The 21796-nt window shown below is 44.4% G+C and overlaps 1 protein-coding gene across 7 annotated transcripts in view; it reads right to left on the bottom strand.

Moving 5' to 3' along the window:
- NOS1 (nitric oxide synthase 1) overlaps window positions 1–21796 on the bottom strand; it is a 197413-nt gene that overhangs the window by 68875 nt on the left and 106742 nt on the right. For all 7 annotated transcript variants that reach the window (XM_075568100.1, XM_075568103.1, XM_075568102.1 and 4 more), the window contains exon 2: window positions 5141–6292. In XM_075568100.1, the coding sequence (XP_075424215.1) occupies window positions 5141–5835 (695 nt within the window). In that variant the 5' untranslated portion in view covers window positions 5836–6292. The remainder of the gene's footprint in view (window positions 1–5140; window positions 6293–21796) is intronic.

Raw genomic sequence — 21796 nt, 5'->3', positions numbered from 1 at the left:
GAGCTATAGCCCGGGGACCCGCACTCTCGGGGAGCCCACTCCCCCCCACCCCAAGCCCACTCCCCCCCACCCCGAGCCCACTCCCCCCCACCGGCACATTGTGGTGGCAGGGGGCGGGGCCTGAGATACAGGAAAGAAGCACAGAGGGGAAATACCTGCCTCTGCAGGTGGGCGGGCCTAACGCAGGGGGCGGGGCCTGAGATACAGGAAGGCAGCAGAGGGAAAATACCTGCCTCTGAAGGTGGGCGGGGCCTAAGGCAGGGGGCGGGGTCTGAGATACAGGAAGGAAGCACAGAGGGGAAATACCTGCCTCTGCAGGTGGGCGGGGCCTGAGATACAGGAAGGAAGCACAGAGGGGAAATACCTGCCTCTGCAGGTGGGCGGGGCCTAAGGCAGGGGGCGGGGCCTGAGATACAGGAAGGCAGCAGAGGGAAAATACCTGCCTCTGCAGGTGGGCGGGGCCTGAGATACAGGAAGGAAGCACAGAGGGAAATCCCTGCCTTTGTAGGTGGGCGGGACCTCAGTCAGTGGGCGGGGCTGCAGCCTGAGACAGGCTGGGAAATGTGAGAGGGAGGGGGAGGGGCGGGGCCTCAGTCAGTGGGCGGGGATGCAGCCTGAGACAGGCTGGGAAATGTGAGAGGGAGGGAAAGATGAGTGCGAGGGAAGGGGAGGGGCCTCGGTCAGGGGGCGGGGCTGCAGCCTGAGAGACAGGCTGGGAAAGGTGAGAGGGAGGGGGAGGGGTGGGGCCTCAGTCAGGGGGCGGGGCTGCAGCCTGAGAGACAGGCTGGGAAAGATGAGTGCGAGGGAAGGGGCGGGGCCTCGGTCAGGGGGCGGGGCTGCAGCCTGAGAGACATGCTGGGAAAGGTCAGAGGGAGGGGCGGGGCCTCGGTCAGGGGGCGGGGCTGCAGCCTGAGAGACAGGCTGGGAAAGGTGAGAGGGAGGGAAGGGGCGGGGCCTCGGTCAGGGGGCGGGGCTGCAGCCTGAGAGACAGGCTGGGAAAGGTGAGAGGGAGGGGGAGGGGCGGGGCCTCAGTCAGGGGGCGGGGCTGCAGCCTGAGAGACAGGCTGGGAAAGATGAGTGCGAGGGAAGGGGCGGGGCCTCGGTCAGGGGGCGGGGCTGCAGCCTGAGAGACATGCTGGGAAAGGTGAGAGGGAGGGGCGGGGCCTCGGTCAGGGGGCGGGGCTGCAGCCTGAGAGACAGGCTGGGAAAGGTGAGAGGGAGGGAAGGGGCGGGGCCTCGGTCAGTGGGCGGGGCTGCAGCCTGAGAGACAGGCTGGGAAAGGTGAGAGGGAGGGGCGGGGCCTCGGTCAGTGGGCGGAGCTGCAGCCTGAGTGACAGGCTGGGAAAGGTGAGAGGGAGGGGCGGGGCCTCGGTCAGTGGGCGGGGCTGCAGGCTGGGAAAGGTGAGAGGGAGGGGTGGGGCCTTGGTCAGTGGGTGGGGCTGCAGCCTGAGAGACAGGCTGGGAATGGTGAGATGGAGGGGAAGGGGCGGGGCCTCTGTCAGTGGGCGGGGCTGCAGCCTGAGAGACAGGCTGGGAAAGGTGAGAGGGAGGAGAAGGGTTAAATCACAGGGGTAAAAACAGACATAAAAGGAAAGGATACAGGGAGGAAGAGACACAAAGAGAAAATGACTTACAAGAGAGAAATACATAAGAGGGAAAGAGAGAGAGGCAAAGAGAGAGAGGCAAAGAGAGAGAGGCAGAGAGAGAGAGGCAGAGAGAGAGAGGCAGAGAGAGAGAGGCAGAGAGAGAGGCAGAGAGAGAGGCAGAGAGAGAGAGGCAGAGAGAGCGAGAGGCAGAGAGAGGCAGAGAGAGAGAGGCAAAGAGAGAGAGGCAAAGAGAGAGAGGCAAAGAGAGAGAGACAAAGAGAGAGAGAAAGGGAGAGAGGCAAAGAGAGAGACGGATAGAGGCAAAGAGAGAGAGAAAGGGAGAGAGGCAAAGAGAGAGAGAAAGGGAGAGAGGCAAAGAGAGAGGGAGAGAGGCAAAGAGAGAGGGGGAAATAGGCAAAGAGAGAGAGGGAAATAGGCAAAGAGAGAGAGGGAGAGAGACAAAGAGAGAGAGGGAGAGAGGCAAAGAGAGGGGGGTAGAGGCAAAGAGAGGGGATAGAGGCAAAGAGAGAGAGGGAGAGAGACAAAGAGAGAGAGGCAGAGAGCGAGAAAGGCAAAGAGAGAGAGGCAGAGAGATAGAGAGGCAGAGAGATAGAGAGGCAAAGAGAGAGAGGCAAAGAGAGAGAGGCAAAGAGAGACAGAGAGGCAAAGAGAGAGGGGGATAGAGGCAAAGAGAGAGAGAAAAGGAGAGAGGCAAAGAGAGAGAGAGAAAAGGAGAGAGGCAAAGAGAGAGAGAGAAAGGGAGAGAGGCAAAGAGAGAGAGGGAGAGAGGCAAAGAGAGAGAGGGAGAGAGGCAAAGAGAAAGAGAGAGAGAGAGAGAGAGAGAGAGGGAGAGAGAGAGGGGAGAGAGAGAGGGGGAGAGAGAGAGGGGGAGAGAGAGAGGGGGAGAGAGAGAGAGAGAGAGAGAGAGAGAGAGAGAGAGAGGTGTCACGGGAGACCGGGTTATTTACACCTTTTTACCAGGATCATTCATTGAGCAAAACAAGGTGGAGAAATAAATTGTAATTTATTCGGCATAAATTCGCTTACAACCAATGAAACACAAAATACAGACAAAAAGACACACTTTGGGGCTGGGGTTGAAAACGAGACTTTCCTAGGTGCAGGGAACTCTTTGGGAGAGTTTTACCCTGACCGGGACTTAGCCCGAAATCTCCTGGTACCCAAACCGGCATAAAATTCCATACGCCCCCGCTACGTTCTCTTCTGAGAACTTGGTCCCTCCTGACCGCGAGTTAACCCCAATCTCTTGGAACGCAAATCGGCGCAAAATCCCAGCCGCGTCTAATACGTTCGTTTCTGAGAACTTGGGCGCTAAAGTCGGGATTTAGTCTGGCGGGCAGGCTTTCCAGGCTTGAAATCAAAGCCGGTTGCTCTGCTATCACAAACAAAGCATCTTTGAAAAGCCCGCCCGTGCTCTTTCAGCTCAGACACAAGGGGAACGCCCAATCTGATTGGCTCCCGGCTTCTTATAGTATTATCTGCTTCCTTCATAAAATAGAATCAGACCCGACAGCCAATCAGCGCATGGGAACTTTCTTAAGCAGCCAATCAGAGCCAAGGGGACCCTTCTACACGGAGAAGGGGTAACCAAACAAGCTTGACCTTTATTATATAGCCTGGTTACCCCCTCCCGTCACAAGAGGCAGAGAGAGAGAGAGAGAGAGAGAGAGAGAGAGAGAGAGAGAGAGAGAGAGAGAGAGAGAGAGAGAGAGAGAGAGAGAGAGAGGCAAAGAGAGAGAGAGAGAGAGAGAGGCAAAGAGAGAGAGAGAGAGAGAGAGAGAGGCAAAGAGAGAGAGAGAAAGGCAAAGAGAGAGAGAGAGAGAGAGAGGAGAGAGAGAGAGAGAGAGAGAGAGAGAGAGAGAGAGAGAGAGAGAGAGAGAGAGAGAAAGGCAAAGAGAGAAAGGCAAAGAGAGAAAGGCAAAGAGAGAGAGAGAGAGAGAGAGGCAAAAGAGGGGAGAGAGAGAGAGAGAGAGAGAGGCAAAGAGGGAGAGAGAGAGAGAGAGAGAGAGAGAGAGAGAGAGAGAGAGAGAGAGAGAGAGAGAGAGAGAGAGAGAGAGAGAGAGGCAAAGAGAGAGGCAATCAGAGGCAGAAGGAGAGATACATGAGGGGGAAATGGGAAGGAAAAGAGAAAAAGATGCTGGGAAAAGAAACCTCAGGTTATTAGAGAGAGGATGACGGGAAAATATATGGGGGTTAAGTAAAGAGAATGGCATGTGTGAGAGAAGAGAGAGGGGGGAAAGACATGAGGGGGAAATGAGATAAATACACCAGGGGAGAACAGAGAGAATGATATGAGCAGTGTAAGAAGAGAGTTGGGGGGGGGGGGGGGGTGAGAGAAAGTAATGCTGGGGGTGGAGAGACATGCTCAGAGTGTGGGAGAGAGACATGCTGGGGGAGAGAAGAGAGACATGCTGGGGGGGGAAGAGAGAGAGACATGCTGGGGGGTGGGGGGGGGGGAAGAGGAGAGAGATGCTCGGAGGGGTGGGAAGAGATATGCTGGTGGAGTGCAGGAGAGATGTTGTGGGGAGAAGAGAGAAAGATGATGAGGAAGAGGAGGGGGAGAGAGGATGATGATGTGGAGGAGGGGGAGAGATGATGATATGAGAAGAGGAAGACATGATGAGGAGGGGATCAGGGACAGGATGGGGAGGGACAAATAAAATCGCAATCAGAATGAATATTAACGGGACACTGACATTTTGGGGGCCCGCACTTGTCTAGCTATACCACTGACATGTCGCTCTGTTTATGTTATTTACATCTGTCTGTAACCCCATTGTACCGCGCTCCGGAATATGTTGGCACTTTACAAATAAATGATAATAATACATGTAATGTTGATGGGCTGTCTTTCTCCTAGTAAAGCCGACAATAAATACATGTTTTTAGTACTTCTAACTATAAACTATAGTTTTCACAGATTTTACCAACAAGTCTGAGACCCAATAAAAATATGGGGACAAAAGGTAGAGAGAAGGTTTGCAAAGCTTGTTTGGCCACTCGGCAGTGAAAGAGGGGTGAATAAACTTCAATAGCAATACCTTTACAATCCTATACAGGTTCATATAAAGCCCTTAAAGGGTTTCATGTAAGAGACTCCATTGGTCACATTTAATTTAAGAAAAAACAAAGACACATATTCCCGTCTCCCCCGTGCGAGCCAGGAGATTTCAACTCCCGCCTCAAATATTCATCATTCATCCCCAATGTAACCCAACCAAAGCCGAGCGCTGATCACCCCTCTTTCTCCTTCAAAAAGGTTGGAGGAAGAAGGAATTTCTCTCTGCATCAAACACTAATAAGCAATATCCTCACCTGTTTCTATCATGCGTCTTAAAGCAACTCTGGAGGAAACGCTGTCAACTCAAAACCTAATTACTTTTCACAGGTATTTTACCAGCCTGCACTGTTCAGTTAAATAAATGTATATTTATATTTAATGTGTGGAGACTACATGATGACTTCCTTATGTATTTGCTTTAACCTCAGGCAATAAATCAATGGATTCTATGTTCCTTATGCTTCCGACTTACCTCTCCACCTGAACTCCTGCATCCCTCTGTTCCACTTGCTGGTAGCCTGCTCGATTTAACTCCTTTCTTGCGTCCTGTAGGAGACTCACTACAGGTTCAATCTCTTTCAGGATGTCATTGTTTTCCGCTCCACCATTAAGGCAGGGACCGATGCTGATATCATCACCTTTGACTTCCTCTAGTCCATTTAAATGAAGCAGGTGGTGAACTTCTTGCCAAGAAGAGCCAGCCGAGCTTGTGGCACTGTCCGACCGGTTCTGCTGATCTTTGCTATACAGGCTCTGACTTGACAGGTCTGTTGATTTGGATTTGGGGCACAGAGGTCTGGTGACCCGGATGGTTTTGGGGGTTCCATCTCCACCAAAGGTTGTCTCCAGGTGGGTTGTGAAACCCTCAGGACCCCTAAGGATGAGCACCACAAAGGTCTCTGATGCAATGCTGCGGAGTATTTCCAGGGCACTTTCATAGCTGGCATCTACAAGTGGCCTATCGTTCACAGCCAAAATAATATCACCTACCTGCACTAGCCCACTCTGCTCTGCTGCCCCACCACGGATTAGGTCAGAGACAATCACAGGGGGCTTGTTTCTTCGTTGCTTAACAAGGAACCCCAGGCCCCCCACCTTGCGCTTGTAGAGACGTACAGATATGACATTTGGTTGCAGTTGTTTAACGCTGAATTCATATTCCTCCATGGTAATGCTCTCTGTGAGCTGGGGGAAGGGGGGGGGGGAGGGGGGAAATCAGTGAATGTGTGAGAAGGTTAATGTCCTTATCTTAAAATACCAAGACCAATCTGTGTGTGTTTCTTAAATTTCAGGGTTGAGGAAAGATAGATTCCTTGGACATTTAAGGAGCTCTGCTTCAGGCTTCAAGATTTCCCATGAATCTCAGGTGAACTTAGTATGACTTCGTATATCTCATCATCTCCTCCGGTGTTCAGGAACCTTGCGGTACAAGCCAGCTATGATTTCAAGAGAGCGTTCGAGGATATAAAAAGTATGGGTTTGCCAGTCACTACTAAACCCAGACAAGTGTGTCCCTCTTCAGAAGTCAGGCTTACGACAGTTTCTTCATTTGTATATTAAGTTGTCCTTATTTCTCAGGCATCCTTGAAGCTGCGTATCCAATCCCCTCCTGGATTTTGTGTAGCTGTTGGGAAGAGAAATAAAACAAGTTACTAGAGAACTACGAGGAGCTTCACAAGGAATAGATCATTTTTTTGTTCTGAAATCAGAACTTGTAGAGGATAGAAGAAAACCAATAGGAAATGATCATATGAAATGGTGCAGTAACCACAAAGGTGCTCTGCATGCTCTGTAGCCAATAAGGGACTCGGAATAACAGAGTTATGTAGGCTACGCCTGTAACCTATTATAGCGATGTTGGAAGTGGCTTATAAACCAGTCTAACACGTAAAAGCGTGACAAACAGACACAGTAGGACCCCGCTGCATTTTCTGAGACCAGACAAAGGTCGCATGCAAGGTTAGAAAAAGAATACAGGAAATGGCAAACATGAATATCTTATTGGTCTCCGTCCTCTTCATTATACTGCGATAATATCTTCTCAGGGCTGGAGAAAAGTTTAACAGGACCAACATCCTCTCCAGCACAGGGAAGTGGCACCCAACCCTACTGAATACAAGGCAACTTTAACCCCAACTTTTACAAAAATCTAATGGGAAAAAAGAAAGAGAGAATATTGTTGAATATTGAACACTCCCATATAATTTTGACCCTGCAAATTGATATATACTATAGATTTTGTGCAAGAACATTTGCGGGGGGAACAAGGACAAGTGGGCTCATTACTTTTTAAACGGATTAGAATTCAATGTGATAGGATGTGTATTTGTTGTACTCCCTAAGGAATATTGTAGCTTTTGTATACTGTACATTCACTAGCCACGATAATATGAATAGTCCTGTCCTGCTGCTGTATTTTCAGTATAAGAGCCAGGACTATATTTATTTTGGCTCGGCAAATTAATTTAAAATAACTTTCCGATTTTTAATAAGCAGTTATATTCGAATAGATGGACGCGATGTCCTGTACCCTGCTCTGGAGGTCTCTGGTAACAAAGAGGGAAAGATAACAGGAATAAGAGCGCAGATAATGCTGAGAGATAATGAAGTGGATGCAAATAGCAGATCGAAGGCGTGATGGCTGCGGAGATAAGGTCTTTTTCCTAAGGGCATCTGGGTTGTGCAGGAGAACGGGCTGAGATTGGGAAGACAGCTGTGAAACAAAAACTTTTTTTTTAACCTAACCCAACATTGACTGAAAATTCAAGTCACAGGTGTGACATTGTTAGCATATGAGCTGCTGGTGAGATAGGTCCGCCAGACATCGCGCACTGTATATAAGGCATTGGTCCCCCTTTCCATTCAATTGTCCCTGAAAGGCCTGTTGGAATGCAGAATTGTCCCATATTTTCAAGGGGGAGAGGCGGGACAACTGTCCCGGGCCCCGAAGCCAGACGCAGAAGGTCAGGCCCAAATTCCAGTGCCCCCCCAAGGTAAAAGTGGATGTGTGTGTTACGGTGGGTGGAATTGTATGTGTGTTACGGTGGGTGGAATTGTATGTGTGTTATGGTGAGGGGGGCGGGGGAGGAGGAGGTGATTGTATGTGTGGTGTGGTGGGTGGGGGGTATTGTGTGTGTGTATAGTGTTTGGGGCAGGGGGGGAAATTGGGTCTATATGGTGCTTGCGGGGGGGGGGGGAGATTGTGTGTGTATTGTGGGGAGGGGGGGTTCTGTATGTGCATTGTGAGTGGTGTGTGTTGTGGTGGGGGGGATAGTGTGTGCGTATTGTGCTTGCGGGGGGAGGAAGATTGTGTGTGTGTATTGTGGGGAGGGGGGTTCTGCATGCGTATTGTGGGTGGTGTGTGTTGTGGTGGTGGGATTGTGTGTGTGTATTGTGCTTGGGGGGGGATTGTGTGTGTATTGTGGGTAGGTGGGTGTGTGTGGGTGGGTGGGTGTACGTCTGCGTGTGGCGACTGTATGGTGAAATAAAAATCAGTATAGTATGTAAAGACATAATCAGTTTGTTGTGCTTTCCGGTATGATAATTTGGAATATACTGTACTGCAACAAATCCCATGTGAATTTACAGGTTTAATATGTGTATCTTAATGTAAGTTACTTTATAAAGAAACCATTTAAAATGGCGCTTATGTTGTCATATAACCGAAGCCTTTCATTTTATTGCAACATTATACATTTCTAAGAAGGACTACACCTTTAACCATACCCATCAGTGGCGTTACTTACGATAATTATAAAAAAAAATATTATTAATAAATACAAATCGTCTTGGAGATAAAGTGCCACATTTACTAAATGGTGCTAATCCCTATTAGCACCCATCAGCGTAACAGCGCTGTAAGGAGCCTTAAGGCCCCGGACATGTTACCTGCTTGCTGGCGGAAGCGCGCTGAGGCGCGCTCCCGCTCAGCACTGAGCCCCTACAGCCGCAATTAGAGCGGCTTTAGTAGGGGCTCACCTGCGCTTCCGCGCGCTTGCGGAAGCGCAGGTCTTGGGGGAATTTAAAATTCCCCCGCTTGCCGGCGAGACAGGCCGGTCACGCGAGCGGTTCGCCCAATGAGGGCGAACCAGCTCCGTGATGTCACTGGCCCGCCCCCGGCCAGTGACGCGCCCGCCCCCTGACGGTCTGTCCCCCTTCTACCCCGATCCATGTCTCGTGTGTGTGTGTGTGTGTGTGTGTGTGTATGTGTGTGTATGTATATGCGTGTGTGTGTGTGTGTGTGTGTGTGTGTGTGTGTGCCTTTGTGTGTGTGTGTGTGTGTGTGTGCCTTTGTGTGTGTGTGTGTGTGTGTGCCTTTGTGTATGCATGTGTGTGTGTGCCTTTGTGTGTGTGTGTGTGTGTGTGTGTGTGTGTGTGTGTGTGTGTGTGTGTGTGTGTGTGTGTGTGTGCGCGTGTGTGTATGTATATGTGTGTGCATGTGTGTGTGCATTGTGTGTGTGTGTGTGTGTATGTGTATGCGTGTGTGTGTGTGCGTGAATATATTTATCAAAGTTGCACAATGTTAATAAATAATTTATTCTCACAACATGTCTTTTTTTTTTAATTTTTAAAATATTATATAATACACACACACACACACACACACACACACACACACACACACACACACACACACACACACACACACACGTTCCCCAGTGACACACACACTGACAGCTACCAACACACACAGTGATACCCGCCTCCCAAGCGCTTGCTGTCTCCTCTGTAAGGACAGCAAAAAGCTCCAGGTAGAGCGAGCGGCAGCAAGCGAGAGCGAGCAAGCGCCAAACATGGCCAAGGCCTAAGGCTGGTTTCCGTTAAGTAAATCTCTGCCAAAATGTCTTTCCCTAGCAGCGGACATTGTTCAACCACTTCAAAGACAGTCACATAAACTTTCCCCCCCCCCCTCATTGGGGTTGAAAATACATGGACGATCACTAAATGTTACAAGATATACTTATCCAGGGCCGGATACCTTGCTCTGTTTCTTGCGACTAGACGCAACCATTTAAATGAAACTTACAAAGTATTCACATTAGTCTCACGGTTTCCTTTACTATAATTATTACCTGGTGTCTAGTGGAAACAATTCTTGAAAGCTTTAGCGTCTTGACTTTATTATACAATACTGGTGTCACTAAACTAGATAGTCATGAAATGTCCCAATACCATCAAGGGAGGCGACAGTATAAAAACGCCACACTAGTGGTGTGTAAAAGTAATGGTGTAAAATAGCAGCGATTGGCACTCCGCTTGTTCCGGTAACTATGCGGCCGCCGGGAGAGATCGATGGATCAGGAAAAATGAGGTCAGAAACCTAATGAAAATATTCTATTTCACTACATTAGATGCAGTGTTTGCAGACAATGTTCTTGTTTGCCTGACCCTTTTTAAGATTTTGTGGGTATTTACATTCCACAGTCACAAGAACTGCTGCCACTATGCAATTACTGAGTATTCTGCAGCATTGAGCTACTTACTGTGTTCACAGCTGCAAAATCAATAGATGTAGAAAATGTACATATTTACAATATGTATTATATTATCTCATATACCGGTGAAACCACTGCAATGCTAAGGACAAAATCCATACCAGTTAATTAAAATTGCTTCCTTGGAAAGAGACTCCATGGAACAGAGAAAGAGAGACCCCATGGAACAGAGAGACCCCATGGAACAGAGAAAGAGAGACCCCATGGAACAGAGAAAGAGACCCCATGGAACAGAGAAAGAGAGACCCCATGGAACAGAGAGATACCCCATGAAACAGAGAAAGAGACCCCATGGAACAGAGAAAGAGACCCAATGGAACAGAGAAAGAGAGACCCCATGGAACAGAGAAAGAGAGACCCCATGGAACAGAGAAAGAGAGACCCCATGGAACAGAGAAAGAGACCACATGGAACAGAGAAAAGGAGAGACCCCATGGAACAGAGAAAGAGAGACCCCATGGAACAGAGAAAGAGAAACCCCATGGAACAGAGAAAGAGAAACCCCATGGAACAGAGAAAGAGACACCCCATGGAGCAGAGAAAGAGACACCCCATGGAACAGAGAAAGAGACCCCATGGAACAGAGAAAGAGAGACCCCATGGAACAGAGAAAGAGACCCCATGGAACAGAGAAAGAGACACCCCATGGAACAGAGAAAGAGACACCCCATGGAACAGAGAAAGAGACACCCCATGGAACAGAGAAAGAGACACCCCATGGAGCAGAGAAAGAGACACCCCATGGAACAGAGAAAGAGACCCCATGGAACAGAGAAAGAGAGACCCCATGGAACAGAGAGAGAGATACTCCATGGAGCAGAGAGATATTCCATGGAGCAGAGAGAGATACTCCATGGAGCAGAGAGAGATACTCCATGGAGCAGTTAGATACTACATGGGAGTGTAAAAGGCAGTTGATTCCATTGAGAAAGGGAGGCGCAATAAGAGCTATCAAAGGGAAAGATGTCTCATGACAAAGATCATGGCACACGAGTTATATTACAAACAGGTAACGTGTATGAATAGCTACTTAGGGGCCTATGCAGAGAGCAGCGAATTGTAAAATTGGCGAATTTATTAAAAAGTAGCTTTTTTGGAGAGTTTTAATCTCCATATGCAGAAAAGTGCGAATTCTGCTATGTTTAACATGGATGCGTGTGGCGAGTTTAAATTGGCGAGATGCGCGCTTCAGAAATGTGTTAAAACAAATTCGCGCCTTTTTTTTCCCCTTTGCAATGGCCGCGAGCGGCAGTTTTTTTTGGCGAGGCAAAACGGAGACAATCGCGCCATTTTATTGGCGCGAACAGCCGCTAGATGCCGTTCGCGCCTCTCTGCATACGGATATTTTTAAAACTGGCGAGATTGAGGTTCTCGCCAGCCGCGAGGCGAGTTTTACAAATAGAAAAGAAAAATTGGCGCGTTTTTCGGAACTCGCCATTTTCTGCTGTTTTCTGCGCGATTATCTCCAAAAAATGGCGAATTTCGAAATAGCGCTGCTCTCTGCATAGGCCCCTTAATGTTCAATCTTGTAAACAATGCTAGTCGCCTGCATGAAGTTCAACGGCTTGTGTGTGAGGTCAAGACGCAAAGGAAAGGTTTAATAACAATCTCGTCATGTTAAGAGCAGGTTTGAGCTTGGAAAATACACGCCAATTTCCAGAAAGTAATATTTACTCGTAGAATTCTGAAGACAACCGCTGCGAACGGCACGATACATGTCTTAGCTCTTAACCCTTTCACCGCTGAAAGGGACAGCAGAGCCTTTTTGAGAGAATGATTAACTCCTCGTTCATATGAAATCTTAGGGGATCATTAACGAAAGTCTGCAAGACTGGAACAACAAAATCAGTGCAAAAAACCCCCCCAAAAAACGCACCAGATTTTCAAAGTAAAAACGTCAGTTACTTTCAACGGGATTGCTTTTTTTCATAAGTATGATTGTGTCTTTTGCTCTAATTTTGCCCCAGGATGCGAAGCCCCTTATATCCGTCATATATTTTACTGTCAAGCGACACATTATCCTACAATTCATTGCAGCCTGCTCCTGCGCTGAAAGCGTTAAGAAACGTCATTCTAAAATGACCGTGTTAGTTCTTGCAAATGATAAACCGAAAAGAAACGGAGTTTCCCCGTCTGACTTTGCATCCTGCTTCCTCTTATAGCTCCTAATAATCTTCTCCATCTCCCACGTTTCTCAGTCCGAGAGCATGTCAGAGTTGTCATTGTTTGCAGCGTCTCCACACTTGGTTTGGAGACAGGGGATATAAAGCCGTTCTCATTGAACTTATTTTGGACTAAGTTCCAATCTGGTCTGGGAATGCGTTTGCGCAGCACCTCAGAATGAGTTGGGGGTTTTTTTTCGGATTGGAGATGAGTTTCCTCACATCAGGAAAGCAGTATCATGTTATTTATATTAATGAGCTATAGGGTTTCTCAGCGGCTGGTTTCATACTCATTTCGCCATACAATTGGAACCTGTTTCCATGCTGTTCTCTTAGACCTTTTGCAGATTGAGAAAACCTTGACTAGACAAACAAAGGCTCTTCATATAATGTATGTTGAAAGAACTTATTATACTGGAGGCTCCTTTTCAGGCATTTTGCACGAAATACTCAACATAATAAACATTTTCGATAGACTTCAATGTTGTGCCAACTGGCAAAACAAATCTCTTGTATTATAGAAGCAATACAGACAGGAGAGAACTTTGCGTTTCAACTTGTTTCAGCAGCACTGTAGCAGCTACAGTATTGCACTGCATGTGTACACCACACAGTATAAATAGGCAAATTACCCTATTACCATATTGTTTTTGTTTGTGTGACTTGCAATGGATGTGCATATCCAAGTGTTAGTTTGGATATACAATTAGGCAGGGTTACCTAATGGATGTATACGGTATACATACAAAAGCTGTGTGACTCTGTCCCACACGTTCACCATTTTTTTTTGTTTAAACAAAATTCTCAAAAATGGCGCGATTTGCCACTTGATTTTTTTCAAGCATAAAAGTCCATGTGCAATAACTCTCGGCCCTTTACATACTGCCATGTTTGCCAAATTGTGGCAAAAAGTGGTGAAATTGTGGCAAAAATTGTTAAATTGTGGGGAAATTCTGCTTAAATTGTCAAAAATGAAGGAATGTGCCATGTAAACTTTTGCAAAAAATCTCACAAAAACATGACATTTCAGAGAACCCCACAAAAAGTGTGACGAAAATGTGAAGACATTTGCAGATCTCTACTATCGACCATACCATGTTTTATGTCTCAATAAGATATTTTCTGTGTTTACTGGAGGTCTGAACGAGAAAGAGGTCGTGTATTAGTTACTTAGGTCCTATTCACTTAAACGGGACACAATGTGGCTCTGTAGATGTAGACATTACATCTTATGGCAGCTCACAAGCACAAAGTGTGCAAGCTCACAAGCACAAAGTGTGCAGCTCACAAGCACAGTGTGCAGCTCACAAGCACAAAGTGTGCAAGCCCACAAGCAGTGTGCAGCTCACAAGCATAAAGTGAGCAAGCCCACAAGCACAGTGTGCAAGCTCACAAGCAGAAAGTGTGCAACTCACAAGCACAAAGTGTGCAAGCTCACAAGCACTACGGGGCCTATGCTAGTAGCCTTCATAACCGACTTATCGAGGCTTTTTAGCTGTCATCGGCCAAAAATGCCTACAGCAATTCAGAAAGCCTCGATAAGTGGGCGGCGAAAGCACTAATCGCCATTTTTTGCCGTCATCCAAATCACATTGCATACCGTGATAGCAACGCTGAAAAAACTGGCGGCGTAACAGAACCAGCGAGTTGCTTTATGAAGGCTGCTAGCATAGGACCCTAAGTGTTTTATCAAACACAGCATTATAACATCGGACATAACACCGTTTGGCCACACCGTACGAAAAATGATGGCGCAATGCTTTCCAAAACTGCCCCAATGTGTCTACTTGTAGAGCACCGTGTGGGGGCTTTATGTGACCTCGGGCGGCCTTTGCTTATCGATCAGGTGTGTGCAATCAACATTTCTGGAGGAACTAGAAAAAAGGTTTCCAAATAAACGAAAAGTATCATTAAATGACTTGGAACTCTGAGCACAAAAGCGCTGCCATAAAGTTGTGGAAACCTAATAAAAATGTTTTTTTAAAGTACATAATGTAACATGCCGAAAGAAATGAAGACGTTGATCTCAAACGTTAACTTATTAGCTTGGCTTGTGCAAAACATTACACACACTTACTTGGCGTAGGTTCCTAAGTTTTGTAATAATACCGGTTATTAAAAAAAATTGCAGTTAAATATATTCATTTGACGAGGCAGTCCTCTCGCACACACAAATACATCGTAAAACAGAAGCAATATTCTGTTAGAGGCTAAAAAGGGTACTTCAGATATCTGAAAAGCAGACTCTTCTAAAGCAACCTTCAGTGCTGATCTCTCAGAGGATAAGAGCCGGGCGAGTGTCATTTTATGCAAAAATGAGAACGGCAATTAAAGAAATAAGGAGATGTATTGAATCAAGGAATGGTTTACTTTACAAGCTTCTGAATCTCAAAGTGTTGATCTTCAGCTTGTAACAGGAACATCTACTCTGAATCTAAACAAAAGGCAAGAAGCTGCAAGTAAATGACTGTACTTTTGAGGAGTTTCATGAAAACCGCCAACAGCTTCACAAAGCCCCAGTGGTTCCATGACATCCGAGATGCATTTCAGGACTCTTCAACATTCAAATGGTTAAAATTGGAAGAACTTCGATATTTCTGTCTGCACTTTATCTGTGTGTTCTATTTATATGTAGTAAAGGAGAAAACTGAAGCCCTTTGTATATCATCTTTGAAACAAAGCAAGTGTTATTTTTATTCCACGTATTTATTTTCACATTTTCTGCAGAATTTATTTTGTGTCTTCGAAGTGTTTATTTTTGAACCCCTTTAAAATGCATCTATTCATCAATGCACTTCAAGAAGATGAGTTATTCATGCCGAATTATATATGAATGCCCCAGTGTTCTTTCTTAGCAATGAAGGTATTAAGAAACAATATATATTTTGTTGACTCCGTTGTACAAAGTATCATGATTGAGTAGAGAGACAATATGAAGCAACCCTCTATATTTCTGTTCTAAAATTAATCTCCATATTTTATGTGTGATATTCAGGACCCAGAGAAATGATGTAACAGCATCTTCCTGGCATGAGTGAATGTATTGCAAAAGTGCAACAAATAAGCAATCATTTTCTCTCATTCACCAAACAGAGACTGGGAAGAAACTGTACTGGCTAACACCATTAAGAAGGGGAATAAAAGAGCCTCTGTTGCAGAACTCTGCATTTCGGGGACACTAGCAGCAAGATCCCCCAAACCCACACACGACACACACATTCTTCCATCATTACAATGGTTTGTAATGTTTGCATAAAAAAGGGTCAGTCCACCTAAGGAACCTGCAGATGCAAGAAAGTAAAAGCACGTGTTGCACCATGCTATAGCAATTACAAGATATGGAGCAGAAAGGGCTGTCTTCCAGGGGTCCCCAAAGCCCATATGTATACAGTATAATGAAAATAATGCTGCCAAGATACCAAAGTTGCAGTGATCAGGTGTACATTATAATCAAACGCCAAATAAGTGATCTACAGTAGGTGGGAATGCAATTTTAATATCTATCCACCACTTATCCCTTCACATGACGATCTGCAGAAAAATATTCATTTTGGTCATTTCTGTAGCCATCTAATTTAGCGGAGAAGGTGGAACCAGCGCAATGTCTGCAGGGAACTTACACTTTTGCTTATAGCTCAAGTCTTCCTTTAGTTTGTAAAGAGCAGCGACGAGCCATCTACCCAAGAATGAACACAGCGTAAATGGTGTAAATCTATATAGATATTCTCTAAACCTTGAACAAATTATATTCCTCAGTATAAGTGGCCCTATGTATCAGACATTGTAAAATAAACAAGAAATACAGGACTCCAGGCCAAGTGTGACCATGACCACATGAATGTATCTGCAGTGTTGTTATTCATAAGATCGTAATGCAATGTACTCTGCAGTGTGTATTTATCTATTACCAATATCCAGTGTTCCACAAATCCATTCACCTACAGGCCCGTGGCGACTGGATTTGACCCTGTGGCGACCTCCTCATGGCCGCCCAAGCAGGGCGGGATTGGGGGCGGGACTAGGTGGCGAGTAGATTTTTGGGTGATTTGTCAACCACTGCCAATATCTATCCACTTATCGAAATGAAAACACCCAGGCACAAAAGTTGTGGATGTGGGGTGCAACATTTCCCAAATTATAGGGTCTTCTTGCATTATTGTGTTTGGTTTTAAGCATACTTTCTATTACAATGTGTTGAATATTGTACTTTGTTGTGTTGTCTGTTTGTGTTGTGGGGGCAGTGCAAAAACTAGCAGGCTTCAAGTCGTAAGGAGGACCACTTTTCCAAGTTAACTAGAGCTCCCAAGCTGACATGTTTATATCTATAGGCTTTGGACCCTCCACTACTGTTTCAATGATCTTCAATACTAAAATGTTCACCAGCATCCTCTAAACCATTAGTGAGCAACAGGTGGCCCAGGGACCACATGCAGTCATTGGGGGCTTTACATGCAGTCCTCAACCACTGTTCTTCAGCAGACCGTTCTCCCTATCTTCACAGTACAGAGGGAGGGGAAATGTTTCTTGTGTGGACCATAGCCTAATGACAGTGCTACTCACTCTCAGTGTGCTGGCATTAAGATGCTGAATGGAGGGTGTGGGTGGAAGCTCCTGCCCAAGGCTGCAACATCCCTTCTGCATGGACACACACACACACACACACACACACATACATATATATCCCTTGAGGGCCTACCACACAATGCCCAAGATTGTGAATCAGTATTGTCCTTGTTTTAATTTAAAGACAGAATTCCTGAAAAAAAAAGTATTCTTGAATATCTCTGTTGAAGCCTCTTACCAATGTTTGGTTTGGTTTTGCACCTACTGAAACTCTAAATTTCATCAGCTCTAATGAGTAATCAGTGGGTAGATTTACAAAGCTTCCCAAGTAGTTCTGTGCGCACCATTGCTTACATTGTTCAGAAAAGCTACCGCAAGAGTGACAGCTGTTAAACCCAACATAATTCACAACAGTATTGTGCTGCATCGGTCGATCCAGCAAACTTTGATTTCCAACAAAGTCACAACTGGATCATGGTTTATCAAGAGAAACAACACTGATGCATTTTGAAGATTTAGGTTGTTCAGATTTGTATATCAATCATAGTGCTTTAGTTTTCAACAACGTTTTTTATACATCAAAAAGTCATTATTTATACACACAATACAATATCAACGTAGCATGAAGTCAATGAGTTGCATTTCTCATTCTCACTTGATAAATTGCCTTAAAGTGTCTAAAAACTGACGCAAGCTTGCTGCATAAACGCATGCAAGTTACATATAGTTTTTGCATTATTTCTACTTCTCACAAGAATCAAGCCAACAACAAGGGCGTATGGAACAGCACAAAATACAATGTAGAAGACGTTATTGCACCGTTTAGCACCGAATAATGGTTAAATAAAATGAGTTAACACACGCATGCGTTAGGGAGCTAATGCACACGTTAACATCGTTTTCAATGGCGCATGCAGTTAAATGTGGAGTTAGCGTTAACACAATGCTCCACATTAACAGGTGCAATAACATCTTCCACATCTGTAGCTATGGTACCAATATATACATTATTGTTCTGTATAATTAAATAGGTGTAGAAAAGGCGAAAATTAATTGAATTAATTATTAATGAACATATGGGTATAGTTTTCACAAAGCATACTGTATCTTTCTGCTAAAAAATAAATAAATCAATTTCTGATACAATGGCCGCAGTTCCAAAATCAGGGCCACTAAAAGTAGTTATTAAAAAAAAAGAGGTGAGCAACTGCCTTAATCATTTCATTCACTAATTGAATTAGCCCTTCCGTCGCTATACGGTCTTGTCACAGAAACAGATTCTGCTAATACAGGTACTGTACGTGTTCAGTTTCATTTAACTGTGGGTGATACAATACAACAAGTCAGAGAGCAAAACAATTCTCAGATCCTATAGCAATCTACCACTAGATTACATGGAATTGGTGACTCATGTTGCTAATTATATTCTGCGTAAAAAGAAAGGCAACATTCTGTTGCACAAAACCATATTTTATTGGTAACCAGGCACATTGGCTGCTCAGATACGAAAGCCAAGAACTATTGTCTTGAAAACAATAGAAATCTATTCTACATAGAAATATATATATTTTGCTTCATATGGTGTTTGTGTTGCTTACAAAGGGAAGCTGAGCAGAAAAGGAAGATTTGCTCATCAGAAAGGGAACATTTCAATACTTTGAGAGGAAAATATGAATGACAATAAAATGTGTCAAAACATTGCACAGATGTTATGGCTACCAGATGTCTAAAATAAAAGGGCATATCAGCATCTACTTAAGAGAGCTACGAGCCGGGAATAAAACAAAGTCATATGTACTTACTGTATGCTGGGTATTCCAGTACCCACATTAGCCTCAACTCTCCGTTGTATTTGTTAAAAGTTTCCTGGCTGCAAAACTGGGGAAGAACCAATGCAGAAAACCGCAGCACATTTGGAAAGACGCGGAATCCCACTGGTAGCCGTGATACACCTGGTGAGACTTTGCACTGGGTTTGCCCCCAGAGTTACAGCCGTGAGACTTGAGTAAATAACGTCCCCTGTATGTTACAGATGTGACCAACAGTACAATCCTGGTAATATACAGCAGTATATTAAGAGGGGGGGGGGGGAGGGGATCATTTATCAAAGTCTCACGGCTGCAATACAGGGGCAAAAAACTGCACCATATTAACGAAGGTAAACCAATCGGATTTTTTGATGGATAAATCTGGGGCACTGTTTTTGCACCCATTTTGCAACAGTGACACTTTCAGAAAAGACCCGCCGCTTGGAGTCTATGGGATCTATATACTGTGTCAAAGTCTCCCGGCTGCAAAACAAGGGTGTGGTGTAAAACAAAATGCACCAGATTTATAATAACAAACATACCATAGGTTTCCAGCTGATTATCTTGGCTAAATCTGGTGCTAGTTTTTGCTCCTATTCTACCCTTGTGATGTAGCCGAGACACTTTGGGGCCTATTCAAACTCTCAACTGCGCAACCTTGGGCAGAACTGATGCAGAAGCACAGCACCAGATTTATCAAAGGAAATCCCATTGATTTAAATAGGAATGTGTTCACCTGAAGAATCTGGTGCCGTTTTTTTTTTTTTTTGCATTAGTTTTTCAGTCAGGAGGATTTGATAAATAGACTGGTTGAATATCCAAATCTCCTGACTGCAAAGCTGGGGCAACAAATAAAACTAGTTTATCAAATAAAGAAAATTAATTGCTTTCCATAGGATATTTTTCCTTTATAAATAAGGTGCTATTTTCTGCAGTTTGGCAGACGGGAGACTTTCATACACAACCAGTCAAAGATAAAATCATCAACAAATGTATCAAACAAATGCCAATAAAAGCAATGTTTGTTTTTTTTCTTTGATGAATATGGTGCTGTGTTTGCAACAGTTTTGTAAGGGAAAGATTGGGATTAATTAGACCCATTCTGGTATATACTCTGTTCTATGGAAGTGTACTATTGATTCTTAATGAAGAACTGTAAGATGTTTGTTGTGTTACTATCACAGCAGTGGCCCAACAAAAAGAAGTGGAAAGAAACTATGATTGCTAGTTCTGATTAAAGGAAAGCATATACACAGAAGTGCCTCTATATCAAGCTGCAAAAAAACTGTCAGTTTGTCTTATGACCGTGGAATTTGGTACGTTGTTTTTTGTTGATATATTATTATAATATATGATTTATACAAGTGTGTCTCTGGGTATTATTTTTATATTTGTCGTGCATTAGGTTAACCACTACATGTATCAGAATTCATCACTAAACATACAAAATGCGAAAACAAAATCTGATGCAGATTTCTATAAGAAATTTCATTGGGCAAAAGTTACATGACACTAATTCACTGTACTTTATACATACAGCTCACTATATCGAAAAGAATACTTAATATGATCAAATGTCACATGTAAAGTGGGGAGTACATGATGAATTATTGTACTGTAATTATATCTGCTGATGTAACTGACATGAAAATTACATTTTAAATGTGCTTTTAAAATATTTGATCAAGTAATAACCTTGCACAGATATCGAATGCACTAAACATAGGGAGGGGGGCTAAAGAATACCTTTTATTTCCATTGGTTTCCTTTCCCAAATAGCTCATGTACACTTGTTGAGGGGTACACTTCCATGCATGATTCTAGTCCTAGTTCATAAAGTAAGAATTATCTAAGTGTGAGAGGGCTGGGAATTGTTTAAAAAAAAAGACATCTAGAAAGATCCCCATGCGTGAACTCTTCATAATTTAATCTGAAAGTGTTTACATTTGTGGTCAGGTATTAGGGGACTCGGGTGTTGATGTATTTTCAAACTGTGGAGGTTATTATTAAACTCAGGAACAGGTCTAAAGTGCATGCCATTATGGAACTAAAATCCAAACTGAGCATTACAATACCTGCCATGTAATAAGACTTGTATACATCTCTTGTAATTTCTATACATTACAAGTATTCCATGTTTATATGGAAACAGAAATAGTATACTAGAATGTGACAATATAAATGCACAATGTTATATAATCACAGTGTTTAATATAACATGTTCAATGTTTACTTCAACTTTACAATAATAAGTCTGCATTTGTTCTTAACATTTAGTACATATTTCAGGAATAGGAGAATAGGGTACAACAGGTTTTGGGGCAAATGCCGCCGGCATATCATACACTGTAATTACCGGATTGCAGATATTTCCATTTTTAGTAAGGAAAATGTTATTCTGTTTCACTAAATGACATGGGGAAAGCTGCAGTGGTATATACAGTATGTGCTGTTACACTAAATGACACGGGGAAAGCTGCAGTGGTATATACAGTATGTGCTGTTACACTAAATGACACGGGGAAAACTGCAGTGGTATATACAGTATGTGCGGTTACCATACATTACATGGGGAAAGCTGCAGTGGTATATACAGTATGTGCTGTTACACTAAATGACACGGGGAAAGCTGCAGTGGTATATACAGTATGTGCTGTTACCATGCATTACATGGGGAAAGCTGCAGTGGTATATACAGTATGTGCTGTTACACTAAATGACACGGGGAAAACTGCAGTGGTATATACAGTATGTGCGGTTACCATACATTACATGGGGAAAGCTGCAGTGGTATATACAGTATGTGCTGTTACACTAAATGACACGGGGAAAGCTGCAGTGGTATATACAGTATGTGCTGTTACCATGAATTACATGGGGAAAGCTGCAGTGGTATATACAGTATGTGCTGTTACCATGCATTACATGGGGAAAGCTGCAGTGGTATATACAGTATGTGCTGTTACCATGCATTACATGGGGAAAGCTGCAGTGGTATATACAGTATGTGCTGTTACCAAACTCCACAGATTTAATGCTCTCACTGAAACTCATTGTTTGCAATACACTGTCACATTCCTTCTTCATAACACAGTCTTTA

Source organism: Ascaphus truei, chromosome 13, assembly GCF_040206685.1.
Source record: "Ascaphus truei isolate aAscTru1 chromosome 13, aAscTru1.hap1, whole genome shotgun sequence".
NCBI lineage: Eukaryota > Metazoa > Chordata > Amphibia > Anura > Ascaphidae > Ascaphus > Ascaphus truei.
The sequence above is the reverse complement of the archived record's forward strand: the minus strand, read 5'-3'. Positions and strand labels throughout refer to the sequence as shown.